The sequence below is a fragment of the Chamaea fasciata genome, unplaced genomic scaffold (genome assembly GCF_029207755.1).
Source record: "Chamaea fasciata isolate MVZ Bird 193981 ecotype frontalis unplaced genomic scaffold, bChaFas1.0.hap1 SCAF_6, whole genome shotgun sequence".
Lineage (NCBI taxonomy): Eukaryota > Metazoa > Chordata > Aves > Passeriformes > Sylviidae > Chamaea > Chamaea fasciata.
Genome location: NW_027094091.1, coordinates 39818526 through 39839328, shown reverse-complemented (window position 1 = coordinate 39839328; position 20803 = coordinate 39818526). Strand labels below are relative to the sequence as shown.

The 20803-nt window shown below is 34.8% G+C and overlaps 1 protein-coding gene across 3 annotated transcripts in view; it reads right to left on the bottom strand.

Annotated features, from left to right (window-relative positions):
* FSTL5 (follistatin like 5) overlaps positions 1 to 20803 on the bottom strand; it is a 385396-nt gene that overhangs the window by 55697 nt on the left and 308896 nt on the right. For all 3 annotated transcript variants that reach the window (XM_066186047.1, XM_066186048.1, XM_066186046.1), the window contains 3 exons: positions 11558 to 11678; positions 3871 to 4032; positions 1810 to 1944 (listed from right to left, as the gene is read on the bottom strand). In XM_066186047.1, coding sequence (XP_066042144.1) covers positions 1810 to 1944; positions 3871 to 4032; positions 11558 to 11678 — 418 coding nt within the window. The remainder of the gene's footprint in view (positions 1 to 1809; positions 1945 to 3870; positions 4033 to 11557; positions 11679 to 20803) is intronic.

Here is a 20803-nt window from a genome sequence, read left to right as displayed (position 1 = left end):
GAAAGCATGTTCAAACGCCAAGGAACATAATAGTAAAGTGCTTCCCTTCAAAATACAACATAGAACTTGCAGGATAAGTTCCTTTTATAGGAAGGAAGATGACTATATCTTTTGGATGAATTGTCTTGGAAATAATTTGGTTTACATTCTGTCTGTCTTTCTTCATTTACATCTTTTATAACACTAACGGTCATTCTAACAACTTACTGCTAGTAAATATTTCAGTATTTGTTACAAGCTGCGTTCACTGTATGGCAGGTGATTTTACAAATCCTGCTAAGGTAGCAGACCTAAAGTTACTACATCACATCACAAGCCCTGAAAAATGTGACTGGTATTGTTGTGGATATCCATACATATTCACAGCAGATCAGGTCTTCAGAAGATAAAATTACTTAACTAAAACACTTGAAAATTGGATGGTTGGCTACAAATATTTTGTTGTAAAGGCCAAACTTAAAACAAACATATGCAAACTAGAGTTCATCAGGGTCTTGAAATTTGGCAACATTCAGAACATTTTTCACACAATGCAAAAGGCAAATGGAAGTGGCCAAGCTACTTCACCTTACCAGATTACCAGAAACCCTGCATGACCAAACAAATTATTTATCCTCAGGTGTCTTCCCAGAAATGTCTGAGCACTAATTTTCATGATACTTAAAAAAACCTATGTTAAAGCTTTTGAAAATTACAATTATAATTAGCGTTACTTAAAGCAGCTAAGTAAAGATATCAACATTTAGGTTATAAAATTTTCCTGCATGGAAGATTTACTCTGAAACATTTAAAGCATAGTAAACCTATATGTAACTGAACTCAATGTCCTGTGGCTGGAAGTGCCAGGCAGACTTGCACTACTACTAATTCTGCCTCTGGTATCCTGCTGAGTACTTGGCACTACTGAATAAGCTTTTAAATAAACAGGAATGTCTTTAGTTAATGCAGCCACACTCACTAGTAAGATAACTATCTTTTTACTGCAGGTATTTCTAATAAATATGTAGTATTCATTGAAGTAAAAGATTCAAAAGAAAAACAAACAGAAAAAAAACAACAAATCAAACCAAACAAAAAGTGGGGGAAGTATAAACTCAGGAATGGATTTTTCTTAGTGAGATAAGAGGAAAAAATACCAAGTTAGACAAATAATAAAGAAACAGGGTTTATAAATCCCACTACCATTTAACAGAGGATAAAGAATGCAGCTTGTTAGTAGTAATATTGATTTCTTTGGCACATTCAGTTCCAAACAGAAGTGAATGTGTTCATTGTTCCTGTGCATTCCAGGCACAAGACAGTGTGGGCAGACTGGAACTGATCTGGACCCACTGGGCACTTCAGCAGATGAGATCAAGTCATATGATTACTGTCGCATCATGAGGGCTGATTTTGACTCTTGGTATATCTCACAAACAGACAGGAAGAAAAGGTCTTCCTCCCACACCCCCATCAACCACTGGAAAATACACTAACATTCGCCATACATAGATATCCAGTTCCTTTTCCCCTTCACATTCCCTCTGTATGCAACACACCTAACATGAGAAAACCATCAAAAATTTACCAGCAATGTAAAAAATACGTTGGCTCACAGAATGAATCAGAGATTTAATTTTACTTCCAAATATACTGCAGATTGCACACTCTGCCTTCAGTGACTCTTGGATATCATTAAGTGAACTTTATTTTTTTAACTCAGCCATCAACACAAACTCATTTTAATTTATTTACCGTTTCATAGTTTTAATACTGATTAAATGTTTGAGTGTGGGCAACATTTACTTTTATACTTCTCAAAATACTCACGAGTCTTTCGAGCAGAATCTTCTACAAAGAGAGAAGAAATATCTTCATCCACCCCTGCTTCATTCTTTGCAATGCAAGTGTATGCTCCTGTATCTTCATAGCGCACATTGCTAATGTGAACCTCACTACCATTTGCTGAAAGGAGAGGAAACAATCAACATGCAGACATGCTAGTGCTTTCAGATTATAAATTCAGAAGGGCTTCTCTGCTTACACTAATTAAACCATTTTCATTCCTGAGTTCATAACTTGGAGGCATGCCAAATTAGTCCAAAGGTATTCAACTGGCTAGTGAATTACATGCACTATTTCATCTCACAGATATTCAAAGTGCCTCAGTTGATTTTGCATTTCAGAGCCAAACATTAATCTGAGGTTTAATATATATTTAAATTACTATTTTTTAAAAAAATCATGTAAATATTAGGTTTTTATTATGTTGCATTTGGTCACTAGATACCATCATTTCCCTTACACAAAATTACCCATGGAACATAACAGGCCAAACTTTCAACATAAATAAAAACTTTAATTTGTTGCTCCTAATCAGAGGCACATAGTTTTGGTTTCGTGTGACTGCAGTTAACAACAGAGGAAACAGGTGCATTGAAATTTTTCACCTACATTAATGTAGAAGCTTCTGGAAATCTCAAGAATTGTATGTCAGATTGTGTAGAAATCTCAAAAATAGTCCAGGTTTCACAGGCAAAGGTCTTTTAAAGAATGTGATATGAATAATTGCGTGAACAATGATTCATTGAATTTTAAGTATAGTATACTTGCTCAGCTGTAGGAACTACACAAAAACCAGTTTTGTAGGTATTCTAAAGAACAGACTAAAAGGGGCATTGTCTTATGGTGTAGCACCCTTCTAGCTTGAAGCAAGTGCACACATAGTTAAACTCAGAAAAATCTCTGGGAAAATGTAATGAGATTTTCAAAATTTTATTTGAAATAATTCCATGATAGAAAATTGAATTAGATGTATTTTTCTTAGAGGAGAACCCTTTTAATTTATTTGTCATAAATAGATGGAACAGAGAGGAAGGTGAAAAAAATTCCTCAAATCCCTAGACAAGAAATTAAGATAATGTTGCTATGGAAGAGAAGTTCATCATTTTTACTCATAGTGGGAAATGTTTCTGCAAGGCAATTGTTCACAATTATCCAGGAGAGTTGCAAATGAAAGAACAGGGGTCTATGACACCTACAGGGGAAGTAACACTTCAGAGAAGCATTTGCCATGTCTATCACACTGCTTCTTACAGTGCAGGCTGAGTAGATGAGCAGGCTGTCCTATCCTAACTATACATCCTGGTTTTGTTGATGAGTGCAAGAAAGTTTTGAAGGGAACACTAGCAGCAGGAGATCTTTTTTTTTTTTTTTCCCAAAAAAAAGACTTGATCAAAAATTACCAGAAAGACTGAAGAAGCATGGAGATTTTATGCTGGACATAAAATCAGGTCCACTGATTTTGCTGAGCCCTGAAGATTCATAGAATTAACTGGTCATAAAAGTAAGACTTCCTTTTAGTTTTGGCTAGGGTTTTTTTGATTTCGTTTTTTTTTGCAGGTTTTTGGAGTTTGAGGGATTTGGGTTTGTTTTTTTTTGTGGGGAGAGGTAGGGTTTGTGTGTATGCAATGTCTGCACTCCCACAGAGGTCTGCTGACACCCTTCAGAAAACCACACATCCATTTCAGGTTTTTCTCTTCCAGTCCTTTCTACTATATTGTCCCCAAATCTCATTAAGATTCTTATCAGTTCTGATTGTGACCAGGTTTTGGACTGCCTGCTCCACTCAGATACTGCACATTTTCAAATAGAGAAAAGTATATTGGAATTTACTGGTAATACTGCCAGTAAGTACAATCATTATTCAACAAAGGGAAAGCAGAAAGATATGGGTCTTGGGAAGTAACTGGAAGACATCACTTCTTTTGAAATGTTTTAGCTTAGACTTCAAGCCTTTCTTAAAACTATGGAAGAAGGGCAGCTAGTATGGAAATGATGCACAGATAAAACGTCAGCAATCTGCAGAAAACAATAAATACACCCATTTACCTTGAAGAGTTAGCTGTTTGGACAACTTTGGAGTGATATCAATTCCATTCTTCAGCCAACCAAGTTGTGGGTTGGGAATACCTTCAGCGTGGCACCGAAGGCTTGCTGTCACACCTGGCTCCCTTGCCTGGCTCTCTGGATGGACTCGGATAACTGGTGGAACTGAATACAGAAAACAATTATAATTTAGTGGAGAACATTCTCTTCATTTTAAGAAAAATAATTATAAGCAATTCAGAAGACCCCTGCAGCTATATATAACAACACACAGATGTGGTATTCGTCAGATATTCAGTGACATTCAATGCAGAATTCTGTCTCAGAAAATTTATGAAGCAGAAAACATATTCTATGAGAAAAACCTCTTTACATTGTGGTATCAAAAAATATAGCCTCAATTCTAGTCCAATAATTTGTGGTTGAGTAATAAGATTTCTATTTTTTCCTTAGATTTCTTCATAAAATATCACTAATGTTCAACTAGCAAATCACAATATGTTGTACAGAGACTTTAATGGTCCTGTTTTATAAATCTTAACATGTCATGTCCATCTTTTCCCTCTTTCCAAAACACCTAGTAACAATCCCTTCTACCTGCATAAAAGCTGTTCAGGTTTATTCTTTATACCTTTTCAGACAGGACCTCTCCTTCTCTACCATACAGACACATTACTAGCTTATGTTCAACCTAATTTCCCTCTGAAGTCCTTTCCTGCCAAGATGCTTTCCACTAGGTGGTCTTCAGGATATACTGGTGCACCAGGGTTGTTCCTCCCTGGACTCTTGTACTTGTTGAACTTCCTAAATTCCTGCTGGTTCATTTCTCCATCCTGTCAAACTCCATACAAATATCATAGTGACTCTGAATTCTATCAGCAACTCCTCCCAGTTTGGTGCCATCTACAAAACTGTTGAAGGTAGAACTCTGTCCCTTTATTCAGATCATTAATTAAGATATTAAACAAGACATGCATCCTTCTGGATAAAATGTCCACACAGCTGGATAACCGTGCTACGTGGTGGGTGAGCAACTGGCTCATAGGCCAGGAACAAAGAGTTACAGTGAATGGGCTAACATCTGGCTGGGATCCAGCCAGTAGTGGGGTCCTACAGGGCTCAATCTTCAGCCCAGTTCTCTTCAACATCTTCATTAAAGACTTGGACACAGGACTTGAAGGAACACTGAGTACCTTGCTGACAACACCAAACTGGGAGAAGCTGTTGACCCCCTCAAGGACAGAGAGGTCATGCAGCGAGACCTCAACAAATCAGAGAGATGGCTAAACACCAACTGTATGAAGTTTAACAAGGGAAAATGCCAGATTGTACACCTGGGACACAGCAACCCTGGTTGCATGTATCAACTGGGGAATAAGAGGCTGGAGAGCAGTGCTGAAGAAAGGGACCTGGTCGATGGCAAGTTGAATATGAATCATTGTGTCCTGGCAGACAGGAGGGCCACCTGTGTCCTGGGGGGGGGGGCATCAGGCACAGCACTGCCAGCCAGGCAAGGGAGGGGATTGTCCCCTCTGCTCTGCACTGGGGCAGCCTCACCTCGAGTGCTGGGGACAGTTCTGGGTAACACAATATACAAATGACATTGAGCTGTTAGAGAATGTCCAAAGCAGGGCTGCAAGGACCATGAAAGGTTTTGAGGTGAAGCCATATGAGGAGTGGCTAGGGACACTTGGCCTGTTCAGCCTGGAGAAGACTCAGGGAATACTTCACTGCAGCCTGCAGCTTCCTCATGAAGGGAAGAGGAGGGGAAGACACTGATCTCTTTGTGGTGACAAGTGACATGAAACTGTGTCAGGGAAGGTTTAAGCTGGATAGCAGGAAAAGGTTCTTCACCCAGAGGTTATTTGGGCACTGGAACAGACTCCCCAGGGAAGTGGCCACAGCAACAGCCTGACAGAGTTCATTAGGTATTTGGAAAATGCTCTCAGGTCACATGGTGTGGCTCTTGGGCTGTCCTGTGTAGGGCCCAGAGCTGGACTGAACGATCCTGACGGGTCCCTTTCAATTCAGCAGATTCTGTGATCTTATCTATAAGACTAGTCTTATGAGTTTCTTTATTAACAAAATATAAGAATTTCTGACATCATTCTTCCAAGATTTGAAAACTTCCTGCAGTATATGCCTACCAATTAAAAATCTTCTACATACACCAATAATGTCCGAGAGAGGACATATGACATCACAGTGGACATATTCCTATTAGTAATCAATGGTTAAGCAATATTGAAAAATCCTGCTATGTAGATTTTTTAAATGAATAACTAATTATCTTATCTTTAATTTTCTACAGAGACAACTTGCTTGACATTGTTTCTAACAATAAAAAATACATTAACTGTAATAAGATTAAGGAAGTGTATTTCCTATTCACCAAAGTTTTGTTTAATGCAGCTCTAAAAAAATGGAATACTTAGGTTGTGTCACAAAACACAGCTGGGTAGAGGATGAAGTATCAGTTGGTAATGAAAGAAGATAACAAGATCAAAAATTAACTGTGTCTATTTTGGCATGAGATTAAATATTTTTTCAAATCCTATTCAACTATTTACAAGAGATGTCTCAGCATGCTGTCCCATTAGATCATAGAAATGCCTTACATTTCTACATTGCAAGAAATATACAAATCTACTTTCTCTCTGATAGGATGCAAAAATCAGTAGGTTTCAGGGATATTTTAAACCCAGTTAGAGAGGACAGTCTTTTCAACATAATCCCAATATGCAAATTGCAAAAATGTAATATAATAACATGGGAGAAAGCTAAAAATTAGATAATATGGCTTTTAGCTTCTTAGACCACCAGCTGAGACACAGAGCACATAAAAATCAGAGATTTAAGGTTTCTATTGATTTTCTGGAAAGGACTTTGCTTTCATGGAAGTGGATCTCTATTTTTCATCTCAAGCCTGACACCCCTACTCCTATTTCCTCTCCATTTCTTCCCTCTTCAATCTCCTCTTGCATAGCATCTGTTTACTCCATACTGACTTTTCCTTCCCCACTGTGTTCTTCAGACTGGGCCCTGTTTGACTGCACATTCAGTGGTCTGAACATATTTTTGGTGCCTCGGCTCCCAGTCTCACTCTGCCTCTTCCTAAAGTCCAATTTTCACGTCTACCTGTTCAGCATTTCTTGACACGAGGTACTTTAGGCAGCCTACCTCATGCTGTAGATTTCTTACTGCAGCAAAGCCAAATGGCTTATTCTCCCTCCTTGTCTCTGGAAAAACAAGGATCTACCCTTCCTTAGAGACAGGACTGCCATCACTGAACACTCTCAAGCATCTCATACACAGAAACAACTTCTAGGACCAATGGCAAGGCCTTGCAATTAGTTGTGTTCTGATTATATATGCCAGGATATTTCTTTTTCTGTCAGTGAAATTTTCCCATTGCATATAACACCTTACGGGTATTTAACTACTTCACCCTGCCAGACTTCTACTGAGCCCATGTGAAGAGAATTTTTTTTAAGAGTCCAATTTCAAAGATTTTTCATTAAAGAGAAACAGGAATGTATTAATTTTATTTGGGCAAAAGGCATGCAATATTTCTGATGCAATATTTTTGTTAAAAAACTTTTAGAAAATATTGCAACCAAAATTGAAATCTTCCTAAACCAACAAATAAAATCTTGCATGGCAAAACGTTATTGTTGCTAAACTAACTACTTAAGGGTTCTTAGTAGATGTAAAAGGGAGGAGAAGACCTGCTCAAGTGAAAGTATGTTTTCTTTTACTACCCCTTATTTCTATAGTAGTTCCTGTTCTCTTTAGCACTGTTTTCCCAGGAACAAAGTTTCTTGCATGACAGTAAGGTTTATTTCTTGCCAGATCTTGCCTCTATTTGCTGCCATTTTCCTTTTTCCTCAGCAGCTCTGTGTCTAATAGGTTATCTACACAACTAGGAACATTTTTCAACCCTTGTTGTGCATTATAATTGTTATTTCCTATTACCCTGAAGCCTATTTGTAATATTCCACTAAGAAAGAACTGTGTCACTGAGGCATGCTGCAGACAATTGAAATATAAGTGCAGTTGTGGGCTCAGTCTAAAAGGTTAATTTCATGTGACAGATTCAGTGTAAAGTCTTTAGGGTTCTTTTGAATCAGGTTTTTTGTTTGTTTTGTTGGTTTTTGTTTGAGTTTTTTTGGTGTAACTGACACAAAAAAAAAATAAATAAATTTTAAAAAGTCACCAGAAATGAAATTTTAAGTACACAATTAATGTGACTGTTCACACTGACTTTCAAAGAGACATGTTCAAGCATCTCAACCTAAAGAATCTTACTGTACAAGGGAGAGATCATGACATAGATTAAAAAGGGAGGGAGACACTGCATGTTTGCATTTAGCAGAGTAATGTATAACACATAATTGAGCAAATTCTATATTCCTTATCTTTCAATTCAAAAATCAGTGTGAGGCTGTTGGTTCCAAATATGGTGGATATGTAACTCTTCAATAGCTCTAACATTTGCTATAAAACCTCTTGAGTATTATTTCAGTTCGGTATCATGGGGGAGGGGAAGGGAGAAAATATCCTATTCAAGACATCTTGAATCCAAAGAGAATGCATCTGTTCAAAAAAGAAACAGGTGACACCTATAGTGAACTAGATTCTTCTATTGATGTATACAATAACTCTTGTTTAAACTTAGATGCTTTGGAAAAACAAAGCTGGCCAACAATTCTTAAGACACTATACATTTCCAGTTTACATCTGGCCAAGGGACTGGGCTCTCCTTTCTTTACCTTAAGGTATCAGAACTGCTGATCTTATTTAATTATCACTTATATATTAGAAGAAAAATAAAGATCAAACTGACAGATTCAAATTAATTTCGTCATGTAGTCTCAGAGTCACATAATCTTGAAATTGCATACATTGAAAGTTTTAAATATTATGTAAATACTAATAATTAAGACTATGTCATTAAAGAGTTACTTCTTCCTGATCAAAACTTTTTTTTGTAGTTTATATGAAAATGTTAAAATATCAACTTGTAGGGTTGCTTACAATATTTACTTTACCATATTATTTGTGTAAGAGAAGACTGATGTTTTCACTATAAAACAAGTGTTTTACAATGCTCATTAATGTATTTTAAGACTGCAAAGGAAGCTCATTATTCTTTACTACTGTGCCAGATAATTCAAAACTAAAAAAAAAATCTTAGGTTTTAATCTTAAAAGTAAATCAGATTTATATATATAATAATTGCACACTAGCCTGAAATATATGATTTCTGAAAATATATAGCTGTACATAAATGGAGACCAGGAAAGAAATTAAAATCTAATTGCATTGTTTTCATTGAACCTTCACATTAAATCTTTGTGATCAACATAGTCTCATTATCCCATTAACCTTTTGACTGACTCTCCAGTAAATACAAGTATCATTATATTAATTAGTCATTATCACAGCTACAAGCACTGACCATCATGCCTGTGCTTAAGAAGATTATTCCTTAGAAGTACAGATCTAAACTGTGGAAGAGCTGTTCATTTAACCTTTAATCTCAGTGGATTTAACTCTTACTTATCCACAACATGCACAGCAAATAATCCTATTGCTCAAAAGGCCCCCTTTTCTTGTTTCTTGCTCCCCAAAACATTAACATCCAAAATAATTTAGGAAGGTACCATTTCAGTGCCAACTTTTGGAATAGCAGCTATCTGAGGTTTACAGTGGCTTCCAGATGAAAAACCAATTTACTGATGGACACTTTATCACCATAAAAACCTACATTTGCCCTCCTTCACCTCTCTCAAATTACATTGCTTGATTTTCTAGTCTTGCAGAAAACCTTCTTCAACCTGAGTGGAGTTTTGCCCTGTTATGCACTAAACTGAGACAAACATGAAGAATTCTAATATTTTAATTCTTGCTCTGCACCTCTGAGGAATTATTTACACACTGGGATTGGTAAGAAATGCATTGACAAGAATATGATTTTGTTAATAATTTAGGGTAAACCAAGCCCCATAAAACAGAGAACAATGTTGGTCAAGAACCTGCTAAAGTGTTCAGCCTGCCAATGATTCTGCTATGCCTGCAGGAATTAAAATATTAATAAACTGCACTTCAGTCTTCTCACTAGTTTAGCCAGTAGTTGCTACCTGGCTTTTTAAATGACAGAAAATAATCCCAGAAGAAAAAATTGGAGAAAAAGATGTTGATGCCATGTCCCCATTAGTTTGGGGACAACACTCTATGTACAATGTGATGTGGTTCAGGAGGGGAAGAAGCTGGGGAAAAAGAGTTGAGATATATGGCTAGAGAAATATTACAAGCCAGGTTCCTAGAGAAACATAACAGCAGAGAGAAAATGTTTATAAACTTCAAATAAGCTCTATGTGTCAAAGTAATTTAAAATGTGAAGATATTAACAACAGAAAATGAGGAAAAGGTTATTAAAAGAAGAATAAATCACATTAAAAGTCAAAATAATCTTGGAAGATGTATTTCATATGTATATACATGAAAGATAAGAATAAAAGAAAATATTTCAGCATTCTTGGATGAGATGTTAAAGTCAGCCTAACAAGGGTTCATGCAACTGATTAATAGCTAACAAAACAAAGAATGATGGTAACACCACTGGCCAGGAAACCAGAGCTAGACTATGCCTCAGGAGAGAAACAGAGCCTCTTAATGCAAAGTAAATTTGGAGAAGATTGAGGTCAAACAAGATTCTGGATAGGATTAAACAGCAACATGGAATGGCAAACACTGGTGGTTTACAGCAGACAGGGAGTCAAAGATAAATATGAATTGAAATAACATGAAAGCATTCTAAGAAAAAAAAAAGACTAAACCTCGATGATAAAGCAGATACTTCATCAGTGGAAAAGAATATAAAATAATTTAGGAAATAAATTGCTTATAGGACAGGGTACACCAGCTATAGAGAAGGTAAAGGCCTGTCTTTGGGGCACCAGTAACAAAGCAGTTAAATTTTATCCAAGTACAGAGTTCAATGAAGTGTTACCTGGAACTTGAACAGATGTAGGAAAATGTAAAAATCAAGTTTTCAAATCCAGGTGCCTCAAGTTAATCTACTAAAGTCATAGTTAGATTTCTGTATCATAAATGTGAATTTAGAAGCCTACAGCAATTACAAAATCTCCAGGAAAGTGCATTCTATCAATCTTATATTCAACAAAACATTCTTAACACAAGAAACATACAAATTTATATTTTTCCCAGAGTGTTCTCCAGGTTACTAAATCAATACTAAAACCTACTTTATCTGTGTGTGTGCATATATATATATGTATATGTATATGTATATGTATATGTATGTATATATATATGTGTATATATATGTATATGTATGCGTATATATGTGTATATGTGTGTATATATATGTGTGTAAATATATATATAAACCACTTACTGTTCTGTATAACATCACAGGTGCAAAGCAAGTCCTCTGGACTATCTCTATACCTTTTAATAGTTATTCTTCTATAGAAGCAATAAATCAAATTTATTGTGTTACATTTTTTTCAAGGTTATTTGAAGGAGAGCAATGAAGAAAAGTTTATATACCTTTTTGTATTAAGATGTAATGCAATACAAAAAAAAAAAAAAAGTAGAACAGAAACAACAGATCTGCTCAACAAAATTCTTATGACTTGATAATTAGAACATTTTTCCTTACCAGTCACTTGGAGAATATGAGTTTGATAGAGCTTATCATACCCATCAGCATAGCAGGTGTAATTTCCCATATGAGTTGTGGTAACCTTAGTGATGTACAAGGACCCATCATCTCCAAAATCCTACCAGGAAAGATAAAAAACAAGGTTATCATAATTAAGCCCACATCTTTGCAGTAATTATGCTCATCATCTTGGCAACAAAGCTGTGATGCAAATATCAGACATCACACATCGCAAATATTAAACCAGAATATCTGACAGTAATCTGAAATTCAAATATTATACTTGTGAATGGTGGAGTTGTTTAATTTTGCTACATATATTGTGACTGTAAAAGAAAATACAGCTTTTATTTTAACAACTAGTTAAACTCAGCAGAAGCAATATGTTTATTTACTATGACAGTTATTTGCAGAAGAAAAGCTGTTGAGGATTGTATCTGACCAGAGAGAAAAACTAAATATAGGCAAAAAATAACAAGTTAAATGACATCCTGTGGAAGCGTTCCCATCATTTGTAAGGGGCAGACACGAAAAAAAAAATCCTTTTATTCTTCAATTCTTCTCATTAGATTCAGTGATACATTACAGAAGCACTACTGCTGTGAACTGATTTCAGGGATCTGGGAATTCTGAAAGAGAGAATTTGTGAGCAAGACCGAGGCAAAAGAGACTTTCAGTACATCATCATCTTCTACTTCCTCTGGCACTGGGTCCCACGCCAGCTCAGCAAAAGGTCCATATTTTCTTTTGCTGCTGATAGAGTCCCAAAAATCTGTAGACCTTCATATCTCTGACCAGATCCATTGCTGGGATGGCTTCCTCTTTCCTTATCTGTACCTTCAGATGGAGTGTCCAGGTTCTTCCTGGGTACCTGTTGTTCCTTACACCATTTTCTTTTTTATCTGAATTCTGTCAACAGCTACTTGTTCTTTAATACAGACCACTGGCTGCTTTTTGATTTACTGTTCATTGTGAAAGCCTGTTCTTGAGCATAGAGGAGGCCATCCTTGAAAGTCAACCATCTCTCTTAGATCCCTTTTGTTTTCAGCATGATCTCTTATTGAATTCTTCCAAGAACATCCTTGAACAGGCTGAAGTCTCCGCTCCTGAAGTCCAAGGTTGTGTGGCTTTTTTCCCTGCTGTCTCCACTTAGGCTCCTTGACTCTGTCATCTCATGGTCACTGTAGCCGAGGTTGTCCTTACCCTTATATCCTCAACCAGTTCTTCCTTATTTATTTCTTCACAAACTTTGTAACCTTCTCCATAAAGTCCTCAGATCCATGAAGACTTTATCAAAAGCTTCCAAAACTGAAAACTTCATCTACAATACCTCAGTCACGAAGTCTGTAAATTGCGCAGTAAAAGAGCTTTGATAGACAATTTAACTATGTGCTGCCTTATTCTTACATTCTGTCCCTTGAATCTTAAAGATGACAAAATACTGGGCTACATTAATGGCTGGTTCATTACGACTATTCTTGCATGATCTCACCCAATACTTTCCCAACTTCTCAAGATTTATTTTTTTCAGTTCTCACTTTCCAGTTTTTGTTCTTACGCAGAGAACATAATCTCAATGCTTTTATGCACAAAGTTCATTCAAGACTTCTTTCACAGTAACATCCTGAGTCTTTAGACTGAAATTTAAACATGAAAACTGAAATCTCTATGAAATTCCTTTTAATTTCTCAGTTTGTTTTCTTTAAATACACTCAAAATATTATTCAAAAAACATATGTCTCACTGTATTTCTTCATCCAAAGATGTGCAGGCAACTAAATTTCACATTGCTCAACTCTGTGCTTCCAATCATTCTCCTAATTGTTCCTTAGGAGAAGAAAAAAACTCACCTAAAAATTAACCTTTTAATTAATACTATCAATAAATTAACTTTCTCAAGATAACTATAGGCTTCTATATTAGCATTTTGGTTACACAGAAAGTATTTCTACCAAATCTTCAATATACTATTACATGTTATGACTGCAAAGATCAAAAACAGGGACCCCCTTTAAGACCTCATTTTTAACTTTGACCAATACCACTGGATTTCCCTTCAGAATAACCCACCTAACTTCTAAAAACTTCCTTATTGGATGTTTTGATCTTTATCTCTTTCTAAAATATATGAAGCAGAAGGTAAATTTACTTTTTCCCCCCTTACTACTTGAACACAAGTTTTCAAAGCCTTCCTCTTCAACAGCATTATTAGCCGAAGATGAAATAGCTATTCAAAAGAGTCACACTACAGGTACTTACATTTTATCTGGAAAATGGATATTGTTATTGCCATTTGGATTTCTTGCCTAATCTCTGCCAAAGGTATTGGTGAACAAAATAGGGCATAGGATGAAGTGCATAAAAATTCAGCTGCTGCAATGCAGTATGTAGACTAGTTTACTTTAACTTTCCTTATGCTAAATTATTAGATATTGATTTAAAGCATACTCACCTGTTTCAGCTCTTTAGTTAGTTGTAGTATATGATATCTTTACATACCATAGCTATTTTCTAAGTAAATAGGTGCCTGTGTTATGGTTTCTCCCTTCTTTTTCGTAGAAGCCATGGATGAAACACTCCTGTGGTTATTTTATATTCATTTTTCAATAGAACTCACATATAGTTACACATTTTATGGATAGTATGTTTTGTCAGTAGTAGTGAGTTTTGCTGGTTGTTTGGTTTGGGGTTTTTTTACAACTACAAAATAAATGTCCCTAGCTTATAGTTATTGTTATACCAAGTGAGTTCGATGTTTTGTTAATGAAAGCAAATTACTCAATACAAAGTGAACTTAATGTTGTAAACAGCATTTCAAAAGAGATGGTGAAGTACAAACAGAGCAACTTGACACTCTATGTTGACAAGTACTTAGTGGTTTATTGACTAATTCACAAGCTCAGTAAAAAAAAAAAACCAAACACCTTGTATCTATACTGACACACAAACATCTTTGAAAGAGAGCCTTCAAATGTCAACAGCAAAAAATATGGAAAAATGGGGTTTTACATTTTGGAAAATATATTTTATGACAGCAAAAAAAATTGCTACATGCTCAATCTTTTTTCTCCTACTGTTCAAATAGAAATAACAAGGTACTTCTAAAATTACATTGAGAAACTCCAATTATTTTTGTCATACTTGAAAAGATAGAATTGAACAATTATCTTAACAATGATTCCACTACAATTCTGTTCTCCTGAAGAACTTGACATTTTACAAATCATGATATGTATTATGAATAATGAGCAAAATAATATGGACAAAGACTTTAATTTGATAGTGAATCTTTGCTTTGTTCTCTTATTGTTTATAAAAGAGAAACTAAAGGTGATTTTTGGTTTTGAATCATCAATTATTTCCTTGGGGTTTATTACCTGTTTTCATATGTATCACTTGGTATATGACAGAATTTATGACCATTTTCCACCACTTTTTCATTAACAGCTCGAGGAAGGGTGTTCCTAGCTTTCTCACCACAGGAGAACATATAATGAAACAGACTGCTTGAATCTGTTCATCATCATAGAAGCTAGGAATGGTTTTGGTTTGGTTTGTGGAATTTTGTTTGGGTTTTGTTGGTTTCCCCCCCCCCCCCCCCAGCACTTTTTGCCCATATATTGCTCTCCTGAATATTTTGAGGGGTTTTTTTGGCTTTGTATAAATAATTTAAAAAGGTACATAGACTATGTGAACTGAAGAAGTGTATTTTAACTTACATTATCCTCAATCAAAAAAAAAGTCTATTTTGTCCTTAATAAATGGAATTAGTGAACAACAAATATTATGAATTCAAAGCTTTTCACACTACCTTTTTATTTTTATTTGCAGTCTTTAACAAATCCACAACACAGGAAGAAATTATATTGTTTGGGCTCTTTTTTATTCATGGTTATTGGAGTTGTAATAGTTCAATTATAATGACAACACACTAATTTACCTTTTTTTTAAAGTAAAATCTTGATTTTTTTAATGGGGAAAGGCAAAAAACCCTCATCATCTGTCTCTGAGCTGATCAGGTAGATAATCTGAACCTAAGAATTAAAATTTTGTACTGGTTTGCTAGGGGAAGGCTGTATCAGTAATTGCAACCAAACAAATATTTTCAGAACAGCTGTTTTCTTGTAAAACACAACCAGTATACATATTCCCTTTATTTCCTGTACATCCTTCCAAGCTTTCTGCATGTTATTTCCGTCAGCTCATGGAAGGATCACTAATACTGTCATGTTCTTGCTCATATTTTACATATTTTTCAGTATCTCTAACTTCCTTTATTACAAGGACACAGAGAGTAGATAACCTTTTGAGGGTTAACTGAAAACATTTTAAAAAATAATTATTTATGTACGTTTCATTTGCCAGATAAACTCAGCTCATGTTTTTCATGCTAATGTCAATGTTACAGCTCCTATTTTCCAAGTAATCAGTTTCTCTGTTCACACTGGCAAAGCAATGCAACTCTGCACTTTGCTACTGATGGTCACAAAGAAATCATATTTCACAAAAAATCTAAAAAAAATTGCATTTGGCAGAAATCCAGGATTTTTTTTTAAAGTTTTCCTTCTAGATTAAGAGGGAAAACAAAATCTACATTTCATAAGCTCAAATTTTGCATACGTTCTCTCAGTCTCAAATTTTACAGCTGCAATAAGAACAAATCAGGAATCTAATATAAGTCCACTGGTTGAAGAATCAGCCTGACAGAAAATTGAAAATCATGCCAAAGCTTAAAGAAGGAAACCACACAGTCTAATATAAGCACTAGTACAGTATATGCAGTAGAAAGTGACAAAATCTTAAAAGAAACTCTGTTCTCAAGAACATAACACCAGACACCAATTCGTGACTATTAATGCAGGCTAGTTTTAGTCAAAGGAAACTAATCTTCCTAAGCTTCTTTTACAGTCATTTGAGAAAGCTCAGGGTAGCAAAATCCTTTTATGGGATCGTTCAGTGGATCTGTCACTGATCACTGTTTTAGCTACCACCCACCTCTCTCTGCTGACCATGAAAACAAACTTCCTACCTACAATTAGACATTCCAAGCATTTCACTGGTTTCTCTTTGCTTGACAGTGGGGAGAACAGAAAGAAAAAAAAGCAAATAATGACTGAATTTTACAAAGACTGTATCTCATTACCACGAAATAGCTTTACTAGCCTTACTCTACTGATGACTGGGTAAAGCGATGATCATTTGGTGAGTAATTCAGAATATCTAACTAAATCTTCAGTTTAGTTCTCTAATGAAGAGAAAGTCTTCATGCATGCCTTCCAAAGCTTGTATTACAAATGGTCAATGCAGAGGTCACCCTCTCTTCTCGCTTCCTAAAATAAGGCTTTGTTACGCGTGAGCCCAGGCTGTTAGTAGAATTGAGCAGGATTGGGCCATACTCAGCAAATCTGAGAAAAAGATTATTTCTCTGACTATAAATGAATATAAGAACACTGTACCTGTTTAAATAATTAACTATATATATATATGCTTTTCCCTTTATTCTCTGGGATATCATAAGGACTGCAATTTCACTTCACGAGGAAATTGTAACAGCTAATAAATGGTAATATCCATTATTCTACAAAAAACATGCAACTGCTTAGTGCAGTTGATTAAGAATTGGTCTTGCTATTTTGAAATCCAATAATGTTCAAACCTCCTAAGAACCTGAAGAGGGATGACACAGAAAAGCAACATGAAACGCCTCAGTGCTGGATCACCAGTGAGAGTAATGACTTCACTCAATATGTAGATGCGTAAAGAGAATTTGGAATTTTTTCTTGTTTATGGCAGACACTAGACATAAGTGAGAGCTTTGCTAAAGTACTAGAGCTCTTGAGGCTAACCATAAAACATCACTAACCTTTTACTTCCCCAAAAACTCTGTAATTTTATGCTATCTTGTGATGAATCGGCAATAAGGACTGCTAATTTATTTAGACATTCAAAATCTCCAACTGAGTAAATGCAGTACATTTTAGATGGAAAATTCAGCATGCCCTGATACAGCTGTCTTTTTTTATTGCTTCATGTTACAGAGAGATCTTCAGAATGACTCATATACCATTTAACTTTTACTCGTTTTTAACAAAACAAATTGTCATATAATCTGATTTAATTGGATAAATCTATTTGGCATTAATTTCTTATATACTTTTCAAGTTAAACTCATAACCAATGAGATGAATTAATAATAATTACCCAATTACCACAGTTTATTATCATTCCCCCAAACTGTTCTTTTTTTTTATCAGCTTTAATTGTAGATGTAATCATTATTACACTCCTAGCTAGTTCTGCAAAAGAAACTAGCTTTGCACTGTGCATTTTACTTGGATCATATTCCAAAGTGTATCTAAGTGTTAGGAGGGCCCAGAGAAGAAGTACTGATGTAATTTATCTTCTAAGGTGACTCAGTTAAAAGTTAGATTTGTGGAATGAGATTTTAGCAAGCACATCCCCATTTCTACTTTCCATCTTTAAAGATTTTTTATTTGTAGAAAGAATGCAAAGAAATCACTGCATATTCCCTACATTTTTCTGATACTAAAAATATCACACTGTAGAAATACACTGTGCTAAGATTTAATCTGTTTTCAAATACTCATATTACAATCTACTTAGTCTTAAATTTACAAAGTTTATGGGAGTTTTTGATCTTCCTATTGCATAAACCTCCAGATTTCAGTTTTAGTTGCATGAGTCCAAACCCCCTTTTTTTATGCTGAAAATAATGAATATCTTTCTTTCTTGAACAGCACGCATCTTAAAATAACTAATTTTATTTCATAGAAACAAATTTCTCCAGATGTTTCTTTACAAACTCAAGAGAATCTAAAAAAAAAAAAAAAAAAAAAAAAAAAAAAAAAAAAAAAGAAGAAGATGAAAAGAAAATAAGTAACCCTTTAATATTTTCATCCAATAGTTATCTAGTCTATCTATGTATTTTTGAATTATCCAGGAGTGAGACAGAAAAGTAGGTAGAGTATCGTCAAGGTTTATGCAATCTACAAAAGCCCTGTGGGATAAATTTTGGGTTGTCACAAACTCCTTTATGTACATGTGATAAACCAATAAACAGACAACAAAATAGCTTTACAGACAGCTTTACAATATCTTGCAGAAAAAACTGTCTAAACCAAGAAAGATAGAGATTGGTTAGGAATCCCCTACTATGTGACAGCTGAAGAGGATATCGCAGGGGAGGTGGTGGAGAAAAATAAAAAAATAAACCTAGTACCTTAAAATTATTTAAAAATCAGAATTATTCACTTGGGCCCATTCTTAGCATACAACAGGGAAAAAAACGTATTATAACTCACATAAATTTTCTCAAGTTAATATCACATTTTAAATGCAGCATTAATGTATGATCTAAAGATAACAGTAGAAAGAAAACCGGGCCAGTCACACAATACTTGGATTATTAATACAATCCCACTTGTGTCAGTTTGTTATCACGTATGTCTTATAAGAAATAGGCACGTACATGCTTTGAATGATTTTTGATGTAATTCCTATACAAAACATCTTTTTACAGCTATACACCAGATAACATATAACAAAGTGAATGACATCCATTCTTTGCCATCTTTTTCTCCTTTCTTATAAAATCAAAATATTGGCAGTTTGAATGCCAGCATAGCAGCTTCACTTAAGGGCTTGGCCAAGATTGACACACTCAATAATTCTGAAATACTCTCCTTAGAGCCTTTCAAATAAACAGCAAATCCAGTCACTTGAACTAAGCACTCAGTATGAACTGGAGTACTCAAAATAGATGCTGAATTTACACTATTAAAATATTGAAAGCTGAGACAAGTTACATTTAATACTAATCTTGGTTATCTAAGCATCACAGACACACTGCCTTTGCTCAAACCACAATCCACGTCCATGAGTCTAATTCTTTATCACAAGAAATCTTTACTGGAAAGATTGATTCCTTGATATCAGTGAAAGAAAAGACAATTCAAGGTCACTGGCAGCAACCTTTTACTGTAAGCACAGAAACTATTTATGCAGGAGAAATTCTTTGGGTTTTGTTTTGGAGTTAGGTTTTCAGTTTGTTTTGTTTTCCGCCTCTAGGGAAATGAATTGTGATACTTTTTAGTATCATCTTTATATCATATGGTTCTGGTTTCTGGTCAGGTTAACTGTAAGCCATTGGAAGAACATCCTGGTATAAAACAAGAAAAATTACAGTGTTCAATTAGTTTTCAGGAAAAAAAAATAAAGTTTTTCAGCATATAGTGCCACTGACAAACATATTTTCCAGAGCTGTATCGAGTATGACTTCTGTTCTTTTACTGATATGACACCAAGATGTTATGATAAGCCTAAGGTATCAAATATTTTGATGGTTGTACACAGACAAAGACAATAGCATAATGCTGAACTAAAAAAATCTCATTACTTTCTATACATTATTATCAATAAGATATTTCTGCTTCTTTCTGTTATGTATCTTTCTGTTTTATCTAGTCTGTGTCAAGTCATAAAATGAGGTTGGAAATTCCCCATTTCAAAAGGGTTTGTGAATAATCATAATAAATATTTTCTGTCTGCTATTAACAAATAAATCTTGCTGATATTTAGACACTTTGCTATTATTAAATGCTCATATTTCTTATACATAAAAAATTTACAATATCCTTTTACTTGCAGGTAAACTGTGTGTTATTTAAAAGTAAAGTACCTAATTGAGGTACATGTGTTTCCCATGCATTGCAACAGTTTAAAAAAAATGAACACAAGTACTTTCAATTGTATAATTTAAAAATAAGTCCACAAACTCCAGCTAACCGAATTGCTTATATAAAACTTTATATGCAAATGAGAGTATCACACTGAGTCATGACCACATTCCTGTGCTCTATTTAAATTAACAGGTTCCCTCTTCTGTGAGAGATCCATTACTTCAGTTTTACTACTGCTCTGCCAATCACAATAAGCAGATTTCTTCTGCTGCAACAATAACTAACTCTCTGTTAACACACTGCAAGTTTCTCCAAGATGTATCAAAATAATTTTACTTCTTCGTACACCATTATTTGTCTCCCATAATTAATTTTTGGTTTTTTTTAATACTGCTTTCTGTAATGGGCCCAAAAATTTTTTAGAAGTTCGAGTCCTTTACAAAACATGAAGTTATATACATATATTTTCTTTCTTCACCCTTGTTCTTTGCCTTTATTTTAAACAATAAAACAGCAATATTCATTAGAAAGATTCTATGCCATT